The 25,806-nt window shown below is 40.9% G+C and overlaps 1 protein-coding gene across 1 annotated transcript; it reads left to right on the top strand.

Annotated features, from left to right (window-relative positions):
• Positions 1-1,161: 1,161 nt before the first annotated feature.
• On the top strand, positions 1,162-25,557 carry LOC133657479 (rho-related GTP-binding protein RhoE). The gene is made up of 5 exons (XM_062058846.1): positions 1,162-1,432; positions 1,534-1,621; positions 20,252-20,361; positions 24,208-24,342; positions 24,424-25,557. The coding sequence occupies exons 1-5, from the start codon at positions 1,283-1,285 to the stop codon at positions 24,670-24,672; spliced, it is 732 nt and encodes a 243-aa protein (XP_061914830.1). The 5' UTR covers positions 1,162-1,282; the 3' UTR covers positions 24,673-25,557.
• Positions 25,558-25,806: the final 249 nt, after the last annotated feature.

Below are 25,806 nucleotides of genomic sequence, written 5' to 3'. Positions count from 1 at the left end.
CAATGTTGTTGCTAACGACGCCATTGAAGCTAACTTAGCTACGGGACCTCGACAGAGCTATGTTGAAAACATTAGCTCTCCACCTACGCCAGCCCTCATCTGCTCATCACCACCCGTGCTCACCTGCGGAGGACTTCACCACGATCATCCGTGTGGTCGGCGGCCCCGGAGATGGAGGAAGTCAACCCAGACACCGGTGAGGACAGCGGCGCGGCGGCGGACGGCGTTGTGTTGCTGTAGCCAGCCGCTAATACACCGATCCCACCTACAGCTTTCTTCTTTGCTGTCTTCATTGTTCATTAAGCAAATTGCAAAAGATTCACCAACACAGATGTCCAGAATACTGTGGAATTTTGCGATGAAAACAGACGATTTAAGCTGGCCACCGTGCTGTTCCAAAATGTCTGCTACAATCCGTGACGTCAGGCGCAAACGTCCTCATACCGAGACGTTTTCAGCCGGATATTTCCCGGGAAATGTAAAATTGCACTTTATAAGTTAACCCGGCCGTATTGGCATGTGTTGCAATGTTAAGATTTCATCATTGATATATAAACTATCAGACTGCGTGGTCGGTAGTAGTGGGTTTCAGTAGGCCTTTAAGTTCCTGTTATAAACTGTCATACAGTATATGCCTTGAGCTCTTATTCTGAAGGCGCTAAGAGCAGAAGCGGTGTGACATGTTGTGGTGGAACTTAGTTTTGGAAGCAAACGAAATAAAGTGGTCCTCGTGTAAAACTGGAGCCTCCATGTTTATTTTGTAGTTTTATACAGTATAGGAGACATATATAAGCCCTCGGTTACATAAATACATTTAAAAAACGTTTAGCATGCTAATGTTAGCACTTCAAGATCGCCCCTTAACAGTCATAACTAGTCATAAAAAGTCTGATGGTGGGTCAGGTCATTAAATAAATTAATGTGTTATTAAATGTGACATTCATTAATTTTGTGTAAAATATTATCTATTTAATTAATTGTTTCAGCATTTAATAATGAACTATGAAATAATTAATAAATAAATGTGTTTGCTATACCTGCACCAACCGAACAGGGGCACTATAACTGTAGTGTGCTGGTCAGAAGGGGCCGAGGCAGAAGGAGAGCCGAATCTGATTGGACCCTGCCGCCCTATAAAAGAGGCCAGGAATCACTTCGACCGGCGCAGTTAGGGCAGGCACAGGCTTCCAGTCGCGGCTATCAAAGGGGCGTCGTCATCGTCAAGTATCAACACGCTGTACGGTCGGACTCTTTCATATTCGTACCCGGACGGCGGGATTCAATGAAGGAAAGACGCTCGTGTCAGAAACTTTCCGTGAAATCCGCCATGGATCCCAGTCCGAGTGTGAAGTGCAAGATAGTTGTGGTGGGAGACAGCCAGTGCGGGAAGACGGCGCTGCTTCACGTCTTCGCCAAGGACTGTTTCCCTGAGGTGAGCTCCACGGTGACGGTTTTCTCTTCTATTCAGCGATGAAAAGCTTGCAAGGCGTTCCCAATTGTCATTCTCGTTTCAACATGTTTTCTTCCTGGCAGACGTACGTTCCTACTGTATTTGAAAACTACACTGCCAGTTTTGAAATCGACACTCAGAGGATTGAACTCAGCCTGTGGGACACCTCAGGTAAGGACGCCATTTAGGACCATGTTTCTGCTCCATGTTATTGCATTGGTATCAAGTTTCGGTTGAAATCTGTTAAAAAAAAATAAAATACAAAAAAAAGATGCCAAGCATTTTCTTTACCATTATTTATCAACAGCTGGAGTGCCCAAACTATCCCCCCCACCCACCCCCCACCCCCCAAGGGCCAAACTAAGTTAGAATGTGCCATGGCAAAATTTGGGCCCTAAGCAGAATCTTACTTGGATCCCTCACCCACAACCATATCCCAACCCCCCATCTCCACAATAATTTGTGTGTGAAACATTTTTTTTTTTTTTTGCCATTTCACTCAAACTTTAATTTTATCCAGTTAACTAATTAATTAAAGGCTGACATTTTTTGTCCTTTCTGTAAATTATTGCTGTAGGTTTGGTCATAAATTACAAAATTTTACTTGACTTTATTCAAGTAAAAAAAAAAAAAAAAGCAATTTCATTTTTCAAAATTTCTATTTTTTTTGCTCCGATCTCACAATCTTCAGCCCTAAATACACACCTAAAATGTAATGTTTTACTTGTATTTTAACTATTTGAATGTATTTTAATTAAATGTCAAAGTTTTCAATTTGTACACATTTGCATTCAATTTGTTTGTTTTTTACTATTTTAAATCTGTGACATTATCTGTTCAAAACGGTCAAATTCATAAAAATTAACATGTTTAATTTTAAAGGTAAAAAAAAAGTACCACTGATAGTCAGACACATTCTCTAGGTGTGGTGAAATGACCCTCTTCATTTGACCCATCCCCTTGTTCCACCCCCTGGGAGGTGAGGGGAGCAGTGAGCAGCAGCGGTGGCCACGCTCAGGAATCATTTTGGTGATTTAACCCCCAATTCCAACCCTTATGCTGAGTGCCAAGCAGGGAGGTGGGTCCCATGTTTATAGTCTTCGGTATGACTCGGCTGGGGTTTGAGCTCACGACCTACCGATCTCAGGGCGGACACTCTAACCACAAGGCCACTGAGGAGGCTCATAACATTATCATTAAGATTTTAGGACAGATATGAGAAATTCCTGCTAAAAAAATATTAATCCAAAATGTTTTAACATCTGTCAAAATCCTTCAAAAAATGATTAAGTCCTGTTGACCTTGAAGGTAATGTTTTACACTAAACAATTTCATGTCGAAAGAAAATGTTGAAAAACTATTTTTTTTTTGTACACAATTACAAATGGATAACATAAATTTGCAAACTTAGGATCCTGCCTCCACTCTTTCCAGGGATCAAACCCAGTATGTCTGCTTTGCAAGACCACAGGGGGATTTTTGCTTTTATCTTATCAGTGACAGAGCAGGAAGGGGCCTGGGTTAACTTTGATTTGTTGAAAGTCAAAGAACAAATGAGGTAGAGTGCTATGTTGAAGTTACACTATGCTGACGTAAGAAAAGTACGTATGGCACTGCGAACATCCATAGTAGGTTTACTTTGACCACAAGTGAGCATCCTTAGTTGTTACGGTTTATTACATTTTTAAACCAAAATAATACGGAATAAATAGATGAAGAGAAAGCCATTCACATTATAGCAAATTTTTCCTCCAAAGAGTAAACGAGTATCCTATCAATTGACAGCATGCATCATTGCAGCACATTTTAATAATAATAATAATACCTGGGATTTATATAGCGCTTTTCTAAGTACCCAAAGTCGCTTTACATGTTAAAAACCCATCATTCATTCACACCTGGTGGTGGTAAGCTACTTTCGTAGCCACAGCTGCCCTGGGGTAGACTGACGGAAGCGTGGCAGCCAATTTGCGCCTACGGCCCCTCCGACCACCACCTATCATTCATTCACCGGTGTGAGTGGTACCGGGGGCAAGGGTGAAGTGTCCTGCCCAAGGACACAACGGCATGGTAAGAGGCGGGGAGCGAACCTGCAACCCTCAGGTTTCTGACACGGGCGCTCTACCCACTACGCCATGCCGCCCCATTTTGATATCCTCCAAAGAGTAAACAAATATCCTATCAATTGACAGCATGCATCATTGTAGCACATTTTGATATCCTCCAAAGAGTAAACAAATATCCTATCAATTGACCGCATGCATCATTGCAGCACATTTTGATATCCTCCAAAGAGTAAACAAATATCCTATCAATTGACAGCATGCATCATTGTAGCACATTTTGATATCCTCCAAAGAGTAAACAAATATCCTATCAATTGACCGCATGCATCATTGCAGCACATTTTGATATCCTCCAAAGAGTAAACAAATATCCTATCAATTGACAGCATGCATCATTGCAGCACATTTTGATATCCTCCAAAGAGTAAACAAATATCCTATCAATTGACAGCATGCATCATTGCAGCACATTTTGATATTAGTGGCCACTGTACGAAGTAAAAAAAAAAAATCAGTACTACATAATAAGTGGTCTCTATGGACAAGGTTTATAACACTACCTTTCTTTTGTGGGGTGACCGTTGGGGCTGCTAACACAAATTTGACTATTAAAAGCGTAAAAAGAAGTTAACCATTGAAACATCTTTCCATACAGCTGGTTCTTAAATCATATTGTGGTCAAAGTCCTAAATGTACAGCATGACCTCAGAGGGCCGGTCACTGTACCACTATGAATAGGTTGGGGTGACTTGTCCCAACATGCAGACTAAAACCATTGGATCTAATTATGGAAACGTGGGTGTTTTTCTTTTTAAATGTGAACTTTCAATGCACGTGAAAAGTGTACCTTTGGATCACACGCTTTGGAAATGGGCCTTTTGAAAAAGCAGCACGCAACATTTATTTTATCTCCCGTTTGCTGGACTTTGCACTCTTTTGTCCAAATCAGCTGCAGCATCCTGTGTGTGTTAGTGTGTAAACAACCCCACTCTCATCCATCAATGCCGGAAAAGAGAATAGCACAGCAATCAGTCCGTCAGGCGTGAGTGCAGCATATGTCATGGGGGAAGGAGGGTGATCTGGAAGTATGAATGTTTGTGGGCCAAGCCGGCAGCCAGCTGTTGCTTGTCTAAGGTGAGGAATTCCTTAGTGGTATTTAAAGCTGGGGTGCCTAAGTTATATTCTTAAAAAAACAATCATATTAACATAACACAGTATATCGTAACACTGAAAAACATCTTATATCTGCGTGCTGTCTGTACCTTTTTGTAATTAAGTATTTTAGTAAATAAAACCCCGGAAGACAAAATGATTTTTCTTCCTGGCGGTCAACCCCTCCAGATCCAATCACAGGGTTTGGAGAAAGGAGGGGTAAGCAGAGCCCACGAAGAAGCCTCCTCATTGGCTGATGCGATAAATAGAGAGTTGTTGGTGCGAACTTGTTTGCAGTAAAGCATGGCAGCTGAACATCCACCTGGAAAGATCGCAATACCTGCGCTTGCTGTGGCAGCATGTACTGCTAAAAAAAACAAAAAGAAGAAATCGTAGGAAGAAAAGATGCTATACGTTTAAAAAAAACAAAACAAAGAAGGGCCAAAACTCAAATAAATGTTGGTCTGGCGTATTCAAGATGGAGGACATTACGGGCCAGTCTTGGACTAACTTTTGACGCGCAAGTGTATGTTTTCCTTCTCGGCAGGTAATCTAATGTTCCATGTACCTATATTTTGTGTGAATCTTTTTGCGTGGCGACGTGTTACCGATACTATGCAACAAAATACTAACTAGGGGATCTTTTGATGCAACTTCAGACCGTCAACAACCTATGCGTGTGCACATACAGCTCTCGTGCACGATTTTGCGCACTTCCAGAGAGAAGACTGGGAAGGACTTTCAGTGAGGTGCGAAGAGGAGGGATTTACAGTTTGAATTCTGCATGGTGACACAAGATTCAAGTACAAGAGAAACTTATTTTTTTCTTTTAGACCTCAGAATATTCATCTCGCCCTTTTTGAAGAGACGAGACTACAATCGCAGGCGAGTCCCTCTTGAAGCTGCGTAGGTAGGACATATTTCCTTGAGGGAAATGGAAGAAGAAACATCTGCCAAAATATTGCTCACATTTGAAATTCCTTCACACCCACTGTTTGTGTGACTTGTGAAAGACGAAAGGAAAGCCAGTCATGGCGAGAAGTGTTTTACTGCACCTTGTTGGCCCACTGCCGGCAGTCTTTTAATTTTATTTATTTTTCTCCAGTTTCAAAGAACAATGTTTGTCTTTGAATGTGTGTGCTTTTCCCTATTAGATCACACGTTGTGAGACCCCACCTCAATGTAAAGCCCACACACACTTACGGGTAGAGCTGAGGTCCACCCAATTGATCCATTATGTGCTTGGTGTGATGTGTGTGTGAGGGGGGGGGGGAGAAACCCCAGCGTGCACTCAAAGACCAGCAGACACCAAGATAAAAAAGCAGGACACATAAATGAAGTCAAATGTACTATAAGCCCCCACCCCCACTAGAGAACACCTAAACACACATACATATGGTAGGGGGTCTTTGTTGTGCCTTAATGAGCAACCTAATAAGCAAGCAAGGGAGGGTGGGATGGAGTCATTAAGGTAGGTGTATTGCTTCCCATTTGTCCTTCCCGCCGTGTCAGGACTTCATTGTAGTGGGCTCTTATTTATTTTAGTTTGAACACCTGCGGTCTAAGCCCTGGTCAAAGTAGGACCAGCCTCCCACAAAGTATCAAGTATTTCCGGGAACGTGCTCCCTTCCCGTCTCAGCAGCCATTGTTGCATTGGATCACGTTTCGGGGCTCAGCAAATTGGAGCTGCATGACTGGAATTCCTCCGGCTAAAGGTTTCAACAGCGTTCCTGGACAAAGAATTGAATTGTACCCAGCACATTGGGATCCTCAGCGGGGTGAAATAGTAGTGGTGTGGTTCACTAAAGACCTACTTTATTTCAACTGGGAAATTGAATCAGATACCTAAGCTGACTGGCGGGACAACCCTGAGTACACAAAATGAAGACAGTTTTTGATAAAGAGAACGGAATGCAACTTTGTCATTGCACCTAAAAAGTACAACAATTTGTTTTCAGTACAACTCATACAAGAACAGGCATAAAGTATAGGTTGTGTTCACCTGACGTCACGTTGGGCTCATTAACTGTGCCAGGCTCCAAGTGGTGGGCCAGCGAGCATCTGTCATAGTGTTCTGGGCGGCATTTTGCCTTTCTCTAAGAAAAAAGCCCTATGTTTGCGTTGTTTTAGTCTGTTGGAATTGTTGAAACTGCGATAAACATAAAAGTTCCTCAATAGGTAATCAAAAAGGGCGAAAGATTTAAAGACTTTACGAAAGAGTACGAGAAAAGGGGCACCCACTCCAGACACAAGTTTGCTCTGATCAGTTTGAAAGGTTTAAAATATTCTTAGCATTTAGTATTTCCTAGTATGTTATTGATCTTGGTGGCCCAACACTGCAAAATAAGTCTCCACAACTTAAAAATTCAGGTTTTTATGTAAAAACAAAGAAAAGTTAAGTGTATGTAGCGTCCCAATGAAGTCACACAAAGTCTGATGCTCTTTTGTTGCCAATTTTATGCTAACCAGCCCAATTCCAACACGTATTTCCTACGTGCACACACGTCTGTATATGTGCTTCATTCTGACAAACATGTCCTCATTCTCTGCCAAATCCCCTTTCAGCCATGGGCACTCTGAACATCAATAACATTAATACCAGCAGGTTGTTACGTTATGAATGAATCTATGTAGCCTGTTATTTGCACATTGACTAGTGATGCATTGAAAATTTGGCCACCGAAAAAAGACTTTTGCCACTGAAACGGCACAACCGAAACTGATGTAAGGATTGTAAGCAATACGCACGGGATTGTCTTGGTCAGGGGCAGCATGTCTGCGATGTCGACGTATTTTAATATACCTGATGTAAACCCGTGGACAGCGATCAACAAAATGTGCACATTTTAAAAGGATAGTAGGGCTCTTTTAAGGAGAGAAAATTCAGTTGGAGCAGCAACTGAAGCAACTGGGACGTCCGGCTCGCTGTGACAAGTGCGATAAAAGTAAAGAGTCTCCAAACACGAGTACGGTCTTCAATAACGCCAGAAAAAGATGCCAGATTTGTTGCTAATCGTTTTTAAATAAGGAAAATGTCACGAAAAGGATTAAAACTCTAAGAATGTCTCAAAGTACAATGTACAACAAACCAGTGGTCCCCAACCACCGGGCCGTGGCCCGGTACCGGTCCGTGGATCGATCGCTACCGGGCCGCACAAGAATTAAACCAAAAAACAAAAAAAAGTATTTTTATTTATTTTTTTATTAAATCAACATAAACATATGATACACTTACAATTAGTGCACCAACCCAAAAAACCTCCCTCCCCCATTCACACTCATTCACACTCATTCGCACAAAAGGGTTGTTTCTTTCAATCAATCAATCAATCAATCAATCAATGTTTATTAATATAGCCCTAAATCACAAGTGTCTCAAAGGGCTGTACAAGCCACAACGACATCCTCGGTACAGAGCCCACATACGGGCAAGGAAAACTCACCCCAGTGGGACGTCAATGTGAATGACTATGAGAAACTTTGGAGAGGACCGCATATGTGGGTAACCCCCCCCCCCCCTCTAGGGGAGACCGAAAGCAATGGATGTCGAGTGGGTCTGACATAATATTGTGAAAGTCCAGTCCATAGTGGGGCCAGCAGGAACCATCCCGAGCGGAGACGGGTCAGCAGCGTAGAGATGTCCCCATCCGATGGACAGGCTAGCAGTCCACCCCGGGTTGGGAGCAGAGTAGAAAAGAAAAGAAAAGAAACTGCAGATCAACTGGTCTAAAAAGGGAGTCTATTTAAAGGCTAGAGTATACAAATGAGTTTTAAGATGAGACTTAAATGCTTCTACTGAGGTAGCATCTCTAACTTTTACCGGGAGGGCATTCCATAGTATTGGAGCCTGACTAGAAAACGCTCTATAGCCCGCAGACTTTTTTTGGGCTCTGGGAATCACTAATAAGCCGGAGTTCTTTGAACGCAGATTTCTTGCCGGGACATATGGTACAATACAATTGGCAAGATAGGCAGAAGCTTGACCGTGTAGTATTTTATACGTAAGTAGTAAAACCTTAAAGTCGCATCTTAGGTGCACAGGAAGCCAGTGCAAGTGAGCCAGTATAGGCGTAATATGATCAAACTTTCTTGTTTTTGTCAAAAGTCTAGCAGCCGCATTTTGTACCATCTGTAATCTTTTAATGTTCGACATAGGGAGGCCCGAAAATAAAACGTTACAGTAATCGAGACGAGATGTAACAAACGCATGGATAATGATCTCAGCATCGCTTGTGGACAAAATGGAACGAATTTTAGCGATATTACAGAGATGAAAGAAGGCCGTTTTAGTAACACTCTTAATGTGTGACTCAAACGAGAGAGTTGGGTCGAAGATAATACCCAGATTCTTTACAGAGTCGCCTTGTTTAATTGTTTGGTTGTCAAATGTTAGGGTGGTATTATTAAATAGATGTCGGTGTTGAGCAGGACCGATAATCAGCATTTCCGTTTTCTTAGCGTTGAGTTGCAAAAAGTTAGCGGACATCCATTGTTTAATTTCATTAAGACACGCCTCCAGCTGACTACAATCCGGCGTGTTGGTCAGCTTTAGGTGCATGTAGAGTTGGGTGTCATCAGCATAACAGTGAAAGCTAACACCGTATTTGCGTATGATGTCACCTAGCGGCAGCATGTAAATACTAAAGAGTGCAGGGCCAAGAACCGAACCCTGGGGAACTCTGCACGTTACCTTAACATAGTCCGAGGTCACATTGTTGTGGGAGACACACTGCATCCTGTCAGTAAGATAAGAGTTAAACCAAGACAAGGCTAAGTCTGACATCCCAATACGCGTTTTGATACGCTGTAATAAAATATTATGATCAACAGTATCGAAAGCGGCGCTAAGATGAAGAAGCAGCAGCAACATAGATGAAGCATCAGAATCCATCGTTAGCAATAGATCATTAGTCATTTTTGCGAGGGCTGTCTCCGTAGAGTGATTTGCCCTGAAACCGGATTGAAAAGGTTCACAGAGATTGTTAGACGCTAAGTGTTCATTTAGCTGCTGTGCGACAACTTTTTCGAGGATTTTCGAGATAAACGGAAGGTGGGACACCGGCCGGTAGTTTACCATGAGGTCAGGATCGAGGTTAGGTCTTTTGAGTAGAGGATGAATAACCGCTTTTTTGAATGCTAGGGGAACAGTGCCAGAGGAAAGTGATACGTTTATAATATTTAACACTGATGGACCTAATAATACAAAAAGCTCCTTGATAAGTTTCCCAGGAATTGGGTCAAGTAAACATGTTGTTTGTTTTGTCCCATTTACACATTTTAACAATTCCTCCAATGTTATTTCATCAAAGAGAGAGAAACTATTTTGGAGGGCAGTGTCCGTCGTATATACAGTCATATCTGTGTTAATAGAACCCAGTTGTAGCTGAGATGCATTGTCTTTAATCTCTTTTCTAATGACTTAAATTTTCTTATTAAAGAAATTCATAGTCATCTGCTGAGTGGGTGGAGCTACTGGGAGGACTCCCTTGTTGGGTTAGCGATGCTACTGTACTAAAAAAAAATTTAGGATCATTTTTGTTGAGGTGGATGAGATTTGAGTAATTAGCTTTAGCTGAGGTAAGCATGCGTTTATAAGTTATTAAACTATCACACCATGCTTGATGGAAAACCTCAAGTTTAGTCGCACGCCATTTGCGTTCCAGCTTTCTACATGATAATTTCTGGGCTTTAGTTTCTTCTGTAAACCATGGGGTACGCCTTTTAGGGGCCCTTTTTAGCTTTAGCGGTGCTACACTATCAATGGTGTCGCGCAGGGCGTCGTTAAAGTTGTTAGTGAGGTTATCAATAGAGCCCACATAATTTGGGAATGGTGCCATTACCGAAGGCAGTAGGTCAGTAAGAGTTGTCGTTGTGGCAGCATTAATATTGCGGCTGCTATAGTAGTTATTATTATTATTATTATTATTAGTTTGTTGACAATGAGTCAGAACTTCGAATTTTATAAGGTAATGATCGGACATTACTTTAGTGTACGGGAGTATCGTAACTTTAGAGGTGGTGACACCCCTGACAAGCACTAGATCTATCGTATTACCGTTGCGATGCGTGGGTTCATTTATTATTTGTGTAAGACCACAGCTATCAATTATAGTCTGGAGCGCCACGCATGGAGGGTCCGATGGGGTATTCATATGGATATTAAAGCCCCCCATTATGATTATATTGTCGGCGTGCGTCACTAGATCAGCAACAAACTCTGAGAATTCACTGATGAAGTCCGAATAGGGCCCAGGGGGGCGGTAGATAACAGCCAGATGGAGAGGCAGCGGTGTGACAAACCTCAAAGTGAGCACCTCAAACGAGTTATATTTATTATTTAGGTTAGGTGTAAAATTATAGTTTTCATTGTATATTAGTGCGACACCCCCTCCCCTTTTAAGAGGACGGGCAACATGTGCATTGGTATAGTTAGGAGGAGATGCCTCATTTAGCGCAAAAAAATCTTCTGGTTTGAGCCAGGTCTCGGCGAGACCAACGACCTCAAGTTTGTTGTCTCTAATGACCTCATTAACTAATAATGTTTTGGAAGATAATGATCTTATGTTTAAAAAGCCCATATTATAGGTAGTGGGCTGTTTTGAGGATTGTTTGTTGAAATTATCCGAAGTAGCAATATTAATAATGTTGCGTTTATTATGCGTAGTGCACTTTAAATAGTTTCTTTCTGTTATTATTTCTGGTTCCTACATTATATATCAATATAGATCAATACAGTCTGCAGGGATACAGTCCATAAGCACACAATATTTTATTTTTTATGACAATAAAATAAAATAAAAATATATTTAAAACATTTTTTTTCAAGCGTTGACCGGTCCGCAGTTACAAAAAGGTTGGGGACCACTGCGTTAACAATTGAAAAATAGAGCAAAACCATATAAGATTGTTTACTGCTAATTAAGTTTTTAAATGTACATATTTTTTTTTTTAGCCTGTTTAAAAGAAAATTATTGCAGTTTATGCAAATATGTCATATTGACCACGCCCCCACCGCCACAGTTATATTGGCAATCTGGCGGTAACCCTGTATCCCTTTGTCTTGTCAAATGGTTATTACCAGTGATTGCTAACAATAGCAGCTGATGCTGCTCTTCATCTTGCATGCACCCATTATGTCGGAGATGAATGAGGGTTTATTTCCTATTCTATATCAACTCCAAGGGCTTGGATTGCTGAACATGCCCGTCACTCTTTCCACAGGTGGTTTAACACCTCCATGCATACGCACGTCAACGTGGACACGTTTATATTCTCAAGCCTTCTCCTTAAACACAAGTATGTGAGCTATGCAGTAAATCAGCAGGTCTTTCCATACCTCTGCTGTGGCTTACCTCAGGACCGCCTGTGTTAGATCACAGAAATATCTCTGTTGCCAATAGGATGTTGTGCAATATGTCTATTCCAAAGAAGCTGTGAAACATCAGGTCAGGTGATATAAGCGGGTGATTGTCATCATGGTTGCTGAGGATGGAAACGAGCTTGAAAAGAGGCAGGGCCCTTCCATATTTAGAGATCCTGTGAGAACGACAAGAGCTAACTACATGACAGTCACGTGTGTGTAGGCTGTTACACTGTACACACAGTACAGGGTTTTAGTTGTTTTAGAGGATGTGCATGTAAGCTTTGTAACATCAATTATTCATTGGATTTTCATGTTCACATAGAAAACAAGTGCTATGGTGTAAAAATGTTTTGCAATGCACCTCTTGATGAATAGACAAAAATTCCCCACATACACACACCAAAAATCATGTAGAAATGTTTTCCATTTCCTCTAGGTGTAACGGCCAACAGAATAATTTTATCCTTGCAGCTTCAAGGTTGTGTGTTTTTTGTTTCAGTGCTTTGTTCGTAACATTCAGTTGTATTGTAGAATGCCAACCCAACTCTGCAGCTGGCCCTTTCAGTCACAGGGTCTTATTTTTGCGATGATTGGTTCCAGCAACTGAGGGATGGAGCGGGGAAAGAAAAACAACTTTCAAACGATGTGAGGCGGTCGTGATTGAAAACGACAGCCATGAAAGATTGGAAATAAATTCCTGCCTAATTCCTCATTGCCATGCAGGGACAATGACGGCGGCTTTTGCTTAGACGCTTAAACACCTATAGATGTCTTCCCTGAGCGATCCCCATGCGGACAGTCATTGGAAAATAACTAGGCTGGGCATCTGAAACACATTATGTGGAGAGCAAGACGTGAAAGGAATGCGTTCTGTTCTGTGTAGTTTCTGGCATGACATTGACCATGTCGGCATTGGCTCTCAGCTTCATAATGGTTGTGGATTTTGGGACACACAAGCACCTTTTCCACCGAGCAGCAGATGTCAAATCTGTTCTGTTTCACTTGTAATCGGTACCTAAATAACATCTAAAGTGGTATGTGGTACCTTGACAACTTGTTGATTAGTGAAGATTGATCATTTAAGAGGTTCTTCACTTTTATGTGACAATAGCAAACAAATACATTGGTACCTTTTTAGCTTACGAGTGCCCCGGCTCACAAGTTCTTTTGTTGGGATACGGGCTGTCTCTCACCTATGCTAGCTATGTTTTAGGTAGGCCTTGTTCACACTGCAGGTCAATTCCGATTTTTTTTTAAATTATTTTTTTCCCCCCATATGTGACCTTTGTCAGATTTTTTTTCCATGTCAATGTGAACAGTACAATTCCGAATTTTCCAAATCCGACCTATGCCTCTTTTGTATGTGGCTATTAATCGGATATGTATCCGATGCAACTGCAATCTGACCGATCGAGTTGCGTTCATCCGACTAATATGTAAGCAAATGGTGATAAGAGTCATTATTTTCCAAATTCGACTGTTGCAAAATAAAAAAGTTGACGACAAATAAGCAGAAAACGAAAATATTGTTTTAGGAACTCTGGTTAATGTTCCGACTGCTCAACCACACTTAAAAGCCCTCTTTCTTCCTAATCTTCTATATGCAATAATTTTGGTCGACTGAGACCTACTAGATTTACTTCTGTAAACACTGCAGCATGTCTGCCTGCGGGTCAGATTGCGTTCACACTAGATATCACATATTTTTTTTAAAATTTAAACTATTACATAAAAAGACCAGACGTAGCCCAAGGTTGCGAGAAAATTTGGGTTCGTAGCTAGTTGGCGTATCGAATGCCATAATCGACACCGTAAGATCCGACCAAAATATTCAGTGTCCCACTCAATAGCTAGCAAGGCATAACTTTGTTTTTCGAAACATTGGAAAGAAGTGAATAATATTGATTGAATAAAAGAAATAACTAATTAGCATAGCACGCAGGAGTTGTCGATAAAAGACTGACAATGCCAGCTAAAGTCGTGAAATCAATTCCTGTAAAAGGCCACTCTCCAAGTTAAATGTTGTACATTACTTCATAAAACTACTGCACTTTGTAGTACATTCCAATGTATTCTTTTTGTTAGTCTTTATCTAGAAGTAGTTTTTACTTATTTAAAAGCATGTTACGCGTTAAAATTGTGCTTTGTTTTTGGGGGGTTCAGAAGAGAATAATTATATTTGGGAAACATTAATTTGACAGGAGTATTTTAAATTACGAGGTCCGTCACAGAACCAATTAAACTCGTAAGACAACCTACCGCTGTACAGTTATGATAAACTACCACATGCCAAGAACACAAGCTTATTTGCGTATTGGTAAGTTACTGTTTTGTGCTGCTTTGATGTAGCTGACAGCCTACACACCCCGTCTGTGGTGGAAACAGAAGCCAAATCCGAGTTTGGGGTTCCATAGTATAGCAATCTGAAGTGAAGTGCTTGGTATAAATGTTTTTATAGAATCGACCTCCTGGATCAACATTTGGAAACAGTGATACTGTGGTATGCAGGCTTTCAACCAGAGTGCAACAGTATGACGTGCCGCAAACATTACAGATCCCATAAACACACACATCAACTTCTATAACCTGCTGCCAAGATTGCACCATAGACCACAGAGGGATTCATCACAGGGCATATAGTTCTACTTTAAATATTATAGCTCTGCAAATCCCTTTGAGCCACCATTTATGGTGTACTAAGTTTAAAAATGTTTTTCTTACTTAAACCTCTTGCTGCCATCCATTCAAGGCTGAAGCCTATCCCTTCCTCCTGCATCACACAGTATCTCACAATCGTACTCAGCCCTCACTTTTTAGTAACCAGTGTAATCTATCTAGCGCTGGGCAATACGGCCGAAAACTGTTTAATACTGGTTAGTATAGATAATTATTGATATATTTTATGAACTATTGAAAATAAGGACCAGGAGAAGAATATATTCAATATAAACCTTTTTATTTGAAATATAACCTTCCTCTGACTATAATCCCCTCAGCTATCAAGGCAGGTTATTTTTGCACAATAACCTCTTAAAAATTAAGTGCAAAATAAGTAATACGTAAGAAATGCTTAAAGTGTAACAAAATATTGCAAAGTGTGAAAATGGAAATATAGAGAAACCTGAGACCTTTTTTCTGCAGGTTTAGTGCCAGGAAGTTACGACTGTGCTTTAAAGGTTGAGTTTGACTAAAGTAGTGTGATGTTACCGATCTTGGTGGGGACGAGCGCTTTGCATCAATGAGACCGTATTGGTCTAACTACGGACTGTTTTTTTTTTTTAAATTGAAAAACTACCATACTGTCGAGGTGAATTTTCCGGTTTTGTCAAATGATTTCTCTCTCTGCAGCATTAATTTCTAGTTTCTCTTCTCACTCAGTGCAAAGAATTAACCTCGAGACAACAAGATGGCGCAAACAAACTTGATAGTTGATACTGTTACCGGATTGGTAAAACTCCTACAGATCAGTGATCACTTCCTGCGTTGCTTGAATACAGGCATGTTAAAATGTCCACGGAAATGCAAATATCTGTTTTTAAACATTAATTTCTGCGTTCCAAACATCAATTCTGCGTTTTTTTAAATGAAATATTGTTGCGTGTAATGATGGGAGTCGAAGCCAACTTTTTCTTGTCAGCAATCGAGCAGTATCTATACATCCGTGGCTTCTCCGCGCAACACAACACCGAAAATTTGTCCCGTTAAAATTGCGTCCGACCAGAACTGTAACAACAAAAGTTCCGTAGTTGTAAATGTTATTCCACTACAATGTCAAAAAATAAGATCCAAACAAAATTCGCTGTTCCCTTTGCCTAAACGCCACACTGAATTGCAGGACCGGGAGACGATCAGGAGTGCCAAAACAAGCTAGGTAGTTGGCATCATATAGTTAGCTTACTTGTAGCCTGCATTGACTCTCCGAGCCACAACGTTGACGGCTTTCTACTTTGCTGCTAATCGTATTTGGATGACCACAATTTGAACAGTTAGTTCTGAAGCAGTTGTAGAGCATTTATTAGTTGCCAGCGAGAAGGTATATTTTTGACATGACTGCTGTAAACAGAGGTCACAACACCAGAGGTATATTACCCGAGGGGGCGTGGCTGTATGATAGAGTTGCCAACGTTTTCAAATGTAGTGTAGATATGCACCCAATTGCAGGAAATGTAGTCTAGATTTTCAAAATGTTCTTTCGGGGCTTGCGTGGCAGCACTTTGTGCCCACAGAAATGTTCATCTCTTTTGTCAGTTTTCCTCTTTTTGGCACTCAGCATCAAGGGTTGGAATTGGGGGTTAAATCACCAAAAATGATTCCCGGGCGCGGCGCCACTGCTGCCCACTGCTCCCCTCACCTCCCAGGTGGTGAACAAGGGGATGGGTCAAATGCAGAGGACAAATTTCACCACACCTAGTGTGTGTGATAATCATCGGTACTTTAACTTCAACTTAACTTACCGGTAACTCACACACCTGCGATTACCAGAGAACGAGTGCCTTTGTTCGTGCAAACAATGCTCTGCAACATCCGATTTCTTCAGTCTACGAAGAAAAAAGTATCGAACGTTTTATCCTTTTATTGATATCGATTACGTGTCTATCGCAATATATATGGGTATCGTTTTATCGGCCAGCCCTAATTATATCTTCACTTTAACGCGAGCGTTTTAGACAATGACTGTCTTGAGTAATGCTCAGTAGATTGTACGTTAACTACTTGAAAGTATATCCAACTTTAGTTTCTCTTGTATTGTCCCTTGAGAAGATGTACTGTAATAAAAACGGTTGCTGAAACGTGAGGGGTGTACTCAGTTTTTGTAAGATACAGTTTTTGTTTGGCCTGTTTTTCGTACGAGTCGGTTTTCAACAGAAATGTATCCATTTTTTTTTTTTATACTGTCTCGGTTATCGAACGGCAAAACATTGTGCGAGCAAACAAATTTCTAGTTTTTGTCTGACCTTTTTTGTCATGAACTACTCATGAAAACTGAGGTACCCCTCTGCTGTAAATCTTAAGCGTATTTAAACATTTTTGCCAATTCTATTCGCCTAGCTTAGTTTGAATATGGCGTTCTCCATCAGTTGTATTGTGACAATGTTTTACGGTAAATGTGTGCTGCAAGAAAAGTGAATGATTGATTTTATATTGCACCCAAACAAAAGGCGAGGTAACCCCCAGTCTTGTTTCCACACACACTCACCCAGAGGTGACTTTTGTTGCTCTGTCAATAAGGTCACAGGGTTTTGTTCATCAGTCGGTGTCAGTGTTTTATTTTGCATTGAAGTAAGGGGGGATTGTTTAAACGGTGTCGCCTCCCCCAAAACTGTTTGGATTAAGAGAGCAAAATGTGTGTGCGTGCGCATTCCTGACTGTTCAATGTTTGAAAAAGGACCTCCCAGGGGAGCCTTCAGTTCCCCCAAAACAAAATTCCCCAGATTTTTTGGCAGCTAGGTGTGTGTGTGTGGTCGGCCGGCCATTGCTTGTCATGTGATCTTGACTCACCTTGACATTGCGCACCCCCTCACCCCACCACTTCCTGACCATGATGTCTGGCCCGTAGATTGGGCGTCTCCTTCACATATGGCTTCAATTTGAAAAGTCGTTTCTTTGCTCTGAGGTTCTGTTTCTCTGCAGCGTTTTTTTGTCCTCTCTCCCCCCCAAGAAGAATCTTTTCATAGTCGGCACTTTTTTATGCATGTGCATTATTTGTTTTGTACTCCCCGTTGCTATGCATTACGTCATGTAGCAATTTGAAGTACACTACATTCCTTTACGCATTCATAGCTGAAGAATGAAATCCTCCCATAAATGAACATTTTCAGGTTTCTTGGTAAACTTGTATGATACTGAGTCTGATTTCCTGCTGCTCAATGACACTGAATCTATGTTTGGCTGATCCGAAAATAGCTTCAACGGGAACCTGAATATGGAAAATGTGTTCGCATCAGTTGGCCACCTGTTCTTCAAAATGTCTGTGTGTGTGCTGCAAATGAAGCTTGCTGGAAGGAAGGAATCCCCACTGATGGGATAATTTATGATGTTTGACAAAGCAATAATTTTGATCATCGGTTAATCTGTCTTTTTGTCTGAGCAACTAAGATATTCATTTTTGCACATTAGACTTATTGCTTGATGTTCGAAGCAAAATGACAACAGGAAGTGAATTTGCGTGACCTCACATAAACCAGACTTGATGTGTACCAACCCCATTTTTTTCTTTATCATTAAAAAAAACACAAAAACTTGTACAAATTAAAACGGAAGATAAACATAATTAAAACACTTAAATAATAATATGGCTCTTAAGTAGCCAGAACCATATTTCTTCTGCCAAGAAAGTATATTGTGTGGCTATTTATTTATTGTATTTGCTTTTTTTTTTTTTTATAAAACTTGGTGTGTATTAGTACTCTTCGAGCACATTTAGCATAACAGTGGTAATAACTGATCATTTCGCTTTCTTGGAATGTTGCGCTGTCGTAAGTTTTCAAAACATTTTCGTGACGCTGGTATTTTAGATGGCTTACCAGGGTTGAGGTTTTGGAGCGTGATTCCTTCTTCGCAGAGTTTTTGCTGAACATATCCTCTGAAACTGAAGAACGCCCACACAATCAATGCCATGTTTGTTTACAATGAGCTCAGGGGATGTTTACGAACTCCTGAGTAGGAGAAAGCGAAGCGTTTCATATGCTCACCATAACCCACCTACGGCACAGTATGGGTAATTTCGCCAGATTGGAGCATTTTTTTTTTAAAATATCGGATTAGGGTTGTATGCTATGCCGATACTAGTATAGTATCGCGGTACAAATGAATCAAAAACGGTACTATACTGTTTGAAAAGTACCAGTTCGCCATATATTTTTTTAAGCGGGCATGACAGCGTGTCGTCACGTCATGACATTGCTGGTTTTACGAGCAGAGGACCATGTTCGGCAGCGCACAGAGTACTTACAAACAGACACAGTGCGTAGACAGAAAAAGGAGAACAGGCGCATTTTAGTCTAAAAACTAACAATAAAGGTGAAGCTATAACACTGAAACGCCCTCAGGAAGAGGTGCTATAAGACATGGCTAGTTATCTAGCAGCTCATGTCCATCCGCAATCTGCAGTGTTTTAGCTGCTTCTAAATCACTAATTCTCGCCTCCATGGCGACAAAGTAGGTTTCTTACAAGTATCATTCCTGCAGGACGAGAAATAGCAAAACATGCTTCACTACACACCGTAGGAGGATACAATAGCTCACTGGCGTCACAATGTAAACAAATGCCATGGGTAGATCTACTTCTGACATCCACTGTAATGATACCAAGTACAGGAGCATATCTAGTCGATACTACTATAATTACGTCAATGTTTTATCGTCACAAAATATTTTTTCTTTTAAATTCATATTATATTCATAAACTCAGGAAATAAGTCCCGGGACACATACATTATGACCAATGTATGGCCCTGTAACTACTTGGTATCGGATCAATACCTAAATTTGTGTTATCATCCAAAACTAATGTAAAGCATCAAACAGAATAATAAGTGATTATTACATTTGAACATAAGTGTAGATAGAACTTGTTTAAACAGAAAATAACCAGATATTAACAGTAAATGAATAAGTAGATTAATAATCCATTTTTACAGCTTGACCCTCCATAACTTTGACAAAATAATAGAATGAGAAATGACACAATGTAACTGCATATGTCAATATGTTACTGCATATGTCATTGGGAGCCTTTGTTTGCTTACTTACTACTAAAAGACAAGTTGTCTAGTATGTTCACTATTTTATTTAAGGACAAAGTTGTTCTTTGATTGCAATAAGAAACATATGTTTAATGTACCGTAAGATTTTTTTGTTAAAATAAAGCCAATAATGCCTTTTTTGTGCTCCTTTTTATTTAGAAAAGTATCAAAGAATTGCAATACATTTTGGTACGGGTACCAAAATATTGGTATCGGGACAACCCTATATCGGAGTAATTGGTATGACATCCTAATTCCTTATATCGGCCCGTTAATGATTTTGCACCCTTAAAAATGACCCATGATTTTTGGTGTTTCACTTTGTGTTCACACTGGCATCTTCAACATTGGCCTAGAAGTCACAGCATCCATACAAAGTCTTATATTTTTTATCAAAACTTTAATTTCCAAATGTACAGTACATAGATTTATCAGCATGTGGTATGAAATCTGTCTTTATTTCCCTTTTTTCTAGGATCGCCCTACTATGACAATGTGAGGCCTCTTTCATATCCAGACTCCGACGCCGTGCTCATCTGCTTTGACATCAGTCGCCCGGAAACGCTCGACAGCGTTCTGAAGAAGGTCAGTTGACTCTGAACAATCTGGTCTTTAAGCCCTTCCAAATGTGTCTTTTGTACGTCTTGATGGCGAGTCAAGAAGCCTGTGTTACATTAAACCGGTTCAAGGGTCTTGTCAAGTTGCCATGTGACTTCACCGGGTAACGTTGCTGAAAATAAGGAAGTAACGTGTCCCGACTGAGCTGTGAAGATGCTGTGGTTTGTCTGCTGAGCGCGGATGTTGAAGCAGACTACCACATGTTGCTGTCGGTAAACCTTGGTCATCTGACTGGTGCAATGTCTACTTCTCAGGAACAGGTTGCTGAAAAATGCTAAGCATGACGTTTTAGTAGTGTTTTTCTTCAATGACGTTATTAATGGGAATTAGGGAGGGAGATTTTGGCGTCGATGCGACACTTCAAATGATGTGGAATTGATGTCACATTTCCCCACACACTACGTGTCACATGACCAGTGTGTTGTAATAGACTCATTGTGCAGTCCCACTTCCCCGTTAGATGTCGGTGAACTTGATCCCCCGCCTTGGCCTGAAGCCCTTTAGCCTCTGATTTAAAGCCCTGAGAGAACTTCCATCCAACACAGAGCATCTATTGTTGTCAGGAAGGAAATTATTGGTATCCTTTGCAGGGTTCAAAGCTGATTTAGTTGGAGGAAGTTGCAGCTCTGACCTTTTTTGTACCTCAAAAACTGACCCCAACCTTTCCAAAGAAGAACCAATCAGGAGCTAAGTCATACACCAGGGGCGTTTTGACTTGGGGGGCCGCATAACTATCATAAAATTAAGATATGGATATTAAGAGTATGTGAAAAGTTTGACTCCTACCTTGTTTACTTCCGTGATGACCTCCCTTAAGGTTTGTAATTAATCAGAAATATCAAGCCGCTAAAATGTTTCAAACATGGACAAGTGTGGAGAGAATGTTTAGAATTGTTCCCATAATGCATTGTAGTGGATTTAAATAGTTGTGATGTTGAATTATGCATAGTGTGTGAACATTTGTACTATCCACAACGTTCAGTGATCAGGTTGTTGTGTGACCATGTGTGTTGGCTTCATTTTTTCTGCAGTTTATTTTCGCCATGAGTGGGAAAGGTAGTGGATTGGGTCATAAAAATAAATGCTCTCCTTTGAATTCTTTAAAGCAGTGGTCCCCAACCTTTTTGTAGCTGCAGACCGGTCAACGCTTGAAAATTTGTCCCACGGGGCGGGGGGCGAAGGTTATGGTATTTTTTTGTATTTATTTTTTTTGTCATAAAGAAATACAATTATGTGTGCTTACGGACTGTATCCCTGAAGACTGTATTAATCTATATTGATATATAATGTATATATTGTGTTTTTTATGTTGATTTAATAAAAAAAAAATATATATATATATTTATATATATATATATATATATATTTTTTTTTAATTTCTTGTGCAGCCCGGTACTAATCGGTCCACGGACCAGTGGTTGGGGACCACAGCTTTAAAGTACAATTTCTGCTTTACTTGTGTTATCCACAAAAAGGTGGCAAATTCGAAGCAAATAAACAGGCAGATGTTCAAAATTATGCTGGAGGTACAGTACAGGACAAAAGTTTGGACACACCTTCTCATTCAATGTGTTTTCTTTATTTTCATGACTATTGTAGATTGTCACCGAAGGCATCACAACTATGAATGAACATGTGGAGTTATGTACTTGACAAAAAGGTGAAATAACTGAAAACATGTTTTGCATTCTAGTTTCTTCAAATTAGCTAACCTTTGCTCTGATTTTTCGCACACTCTTGGCATTCTCTCGATGAGCTTCAAGAGGTAGTCACCTGAAATGGTTTTGACTTCTTGGGTGTGCTTAAAGCTCATCGAGAGAATGCCAAAAGTGTGCGAAAAAGTAATTGGAGCAAAAGGTGGCTATTTTGAAGAAACTAGAATATTTTCAGTTATTTCACCTTTTTTTTTTTTTAAGTACATAACTCCACGTGTTCATTCATAGTTTTAATGCCTTCAGTGACAATCTACATTGTAAATAGTCATGAAAATAAAGAAATCTCATTGAATGAGGAGAAGGTGTGTCCAAATATTTGGCCTGTACTGTACCTTGCGGGCCTGATGCCTTGTGATGTCTCGCGGGCCAATTTTGAAGACGTGGCCAGACTTTAAACACCACTGTCATAAACTATTGCATCATTATTTTATTTTTTTACCATTGAGACTTGGGTTGTTCCAATCAGGGTTTTTATGTCGATTCAGATACCGATCACATGTTTTAACTGTAAAATGTTTCAATGTATTCACGCTGAGTGGTATTGACAGTATAACATAATCACCACAATGTTCAGACTAGTCTCGTATTCTTTTTACATACATTTGTTTGATCAAAACAAAGTCAATAGTACACTATAACTAAATAAAATAAAAAACTATCTACTCTGTTTTTATTTATTTTTTAAATCCTTTGGTTTTTGCCCTCAAAAAAGAACTGTGTCCAAGGACGGATTTTCTCTGGTTGTAAACATAAACAAACAAAAAAGATTTTGAGAAACATAAAAATCTCAATCTAATCACTTTAGTATTGATCATATACTGATACTACCCTTGGTATCGACACCATCAATTTACGTATCAATCCGCCTTGCCCTTACATGTTGTGTACATCTGGCTGCAACAATGCTACTTAAACTTTAATAAGCACTTATTTCATGGCGTTTTAAGCTAACTTGGCGGCTAGGCAAGCTATTAGCATGCCTGTTCTTGACTTGCTTTCGGTGTGTAACATGTTTAGCCCAACCTTTCAGTGATAATGATACTTGATAACGCAGGCATGTGAAATGTCCGCAAAAACGCGGAAATCCGCATTTTTAAACATTCATTTTCGCATCAAAATATCACTTCCGTGTTTTTTTTTGTTTTTGTTTTTTTTAAATGAAAGCTAAAAATGAGAAAAAATATGATCTAAACAAATTGTTGAACTCTCGCCTCAGCCGCAGGTACTTGCTGTTTCTCTTGCCTAAACACCGCACTGACTTGCAGGACGGTGAGGCTATCAGGAGCACCACAACAAGCTCGCTAGTTAACTAACCATCTAGCTAGCTTACTTGTTGCCGCCGTTCGCTCTCTGAGCCACAACGTTGACGGCTGTCCACTTTGCTGCTAATCATATTTGGATGATTACAATCTGAACACTGTTAGTATTTATTAGTAGCCAGCGAAAGGGTATATTTTTGAGACGTCACAACACCGGAAGTACATTACCCGAGGGGCTGTGGCTACAGGATAGAGTTGCCAAATGGGAAACATTTTCTGAGTTCTTTGCATGAATGTTGTAGAATTTTTTAATTACTTTTAAATGATGATGATGCTGGTAAATTATCTCCTAAAAACTGTTACATTACATGGGACATGCCGGTGTCAAAAAGACAGCCAGAAGAAGTTTGTAGATAAATCTAAATTCATTATATAGTGTAGAAATGCACCCAATTGCAGGAAATTTAGTGTTTATTTTCAAAATGTTCTTTTGGGGTTTGCATGGCAGTAATTTGTGTTAATATAAGTTTTCCTGTTTTTTTGTCAAAGGGTGCTCACCGGCCTGATAATGATACATTAGTAATGCTGTTTATTTTTCACAAAGGAGGTGCTTTTTTATAAACTTAAGGAGCGGCTCCACACTGCGTATTGAGACACACAATTAGTTGCTAGCTTGTCAGCTGGGGGACTGAAAATAAATACAGTGTCGGTATTTGTGATCGGTATTAAAAGGCATTAATCGACAAGAATTATCACATACATTCTCATGAAACTTTGTCGATATTGACCGGTGGCGGACTGGCCCCTAATTGAGACCTTTTTTCTTCTTTTGTCCACAGTGGAAAGGGGAGATAATGGAGTTTTGTCCTAACACTAAGATGCTGTTGGTGGGCTGCAAGTCAGACCTGCGCACTGACCTGGGCACGCTAGTGGAACTCTCCAACCATCGGCAGACGCCCGTGTCCTATGATCAGGTACTGCTGCTTTAAAAGCTGGGAATCTATCCAGCAACCATAACCTCCTAACCTTGTTTGATCTCCTCGCTCGGCACGCAGGGCTCCAACATGGCCAAGCAGATCTCGGCGCCGTACATCGAGTGCTCTGCTCAGCAATCGGAGAACAGCGTGCGGGACATTTTCCACGTGGCCACGCTGGCCTGCATCAACAAGAGCAGCAAAAACGTCAAGCGCAGCAAGACCTCCCGCGCCGCCAAGAGGATCTCACACATGCCCGGCAGACCCGACCTGGCGGCTGTAGCCTCGGACCTCCGGAAGGACAAGGCCAGAAGTTGCTCTGTCATGTGACTGCCAGGTCTGGGGGGGATTAGACTGGAAGGAGCGAGGACTGAGCGTGGCGTAAGCAGGAAGCCTCTTTCCTGCGTGAGAAAAGCCCTTTTTTTGTCTGGAAAGGGGATTATTAATAAGCTTCAAATCATGTACATGTTACCGGAATTCTCCGCACAAGTCAAAGTAGCATCCCACCCGGCGTGGCCCACACCCCTCCCCCGCTGTCGGGGACGCTATCCATCAGCGTGCTACCTGCTCAGGAAGTCGGGCAGCTTCCTGCAGGAGGACAAAGCCGAAGCAGGCCACGCCCACAGGAACTAAGCTGGAGCAGTGACGTCACTAGGAAACAAACACGTGATATCGGGACGTTCTGCTTCAGAGTGACTCGCTTTCAGAGTGAGACAGTTGTCCGTCAAGCCATGGCGGGGCATGACGAGCATATCTCAGCCCTGCACAAAGAAAGATGTTTGTTCCCACCCCCGTCTGCAGTATGGTGTCGGTATAATGTGAAGTCAGTAACTGTGTCACTGTCCCATGTTGTTGTTGTTGTTGTTGTTGTAGTACCGCAAATTGTGTGTCTGTACTCCAGGACGGGCGAGGACGTTGTCTTCTCATTCTCATATTCCCACAACCCAGCATGAAACGGCTCGTCCTCTTCACGGGGAAGCGAAACTTAACAAAATGTCACAGCGTACCGTCACCCTGGCTGTGTTGGAATATGCGCATGCCATCATGACCGCTCGCGAGGTACCAAAGATGAAGGCCCCAAGAGGACCTCACGCCATCTTATTTTGTTAGCGGCGTATAGCCGTCAAGTATATATAGTCCGTTAAGCCCCCAGTGCATCAAGAAGTAGTCTCTGTGAAGGGTGTACCGATCCGATATCGATATTGGTCCGATATCGATATTGGTCCAATATCAACAAAACAAGTATTGGATTATGGGCTTGAACTAAAATCTCTGATGCAAGTGGAGCGTTAAGTTGTGCAAAACGTCTAAATGTCCTGCAATAGGCACACACGGTTGGTCTTTTCTAGTAAATGTCCAAAAGGTAAGCATGGGAGACAATCGTCTACTAGGAGCTAGTAGCTACACAACAGCTAAGCACACAAGATAGACATTGGTAATAAGTCTGAGTGTGACTCTTTGGTG

The sequence above is a fragment of the Entelurus aequoreus genome, linkage group LG01 (genome assembly GCF_033978785.1).
Source record: "Entelurus aequoreus isolate RoL-2023_Sb linkage group LG01, RoL_Eaeq_v1.1, whole genome shotgun sequence".
Taxonomy (NCBI): domain Eukaryota; kingdom Metazoa; phylum Chordata; class Actinopteri; order Syngnathiformes; family Syngnathidae; genus Entelurus; species Entelurus aequoreus.
The sequence above is the reverse complement of the archived record's forward strand: the minus strand, read 5'-3'. Positions and strand labels throughout refer to the sequence as shown.

What these genes read in the sequence shown, in the direction of transcription:
- LOC133657479 (XM_062058846.1), top strand. Translation starts at nt 1,283, where the DNA reads ATGAAGGAAAGACGCTCGTGTCAGAAACTTTCCGTGAAATCCGCCATG. An exon ending in CAGCCTGTGGGACACCTCAG is followed by an intron (nt 1,622 to 20,251) that starts GTAAGGACGCCA and finishes CCTTTTTTCTAG; the next exon opens with GATCGCCCTACTATGACAAT. An exon ending in CGCCCGTGTCCTATGATCAG is followed by an intron (nt 24,343 to 24,423) that starts GTACTGCTGCTT and finishes CTCGGCACGCAG; the next exon opens with GGCTCCAACATGGCCAAGCA.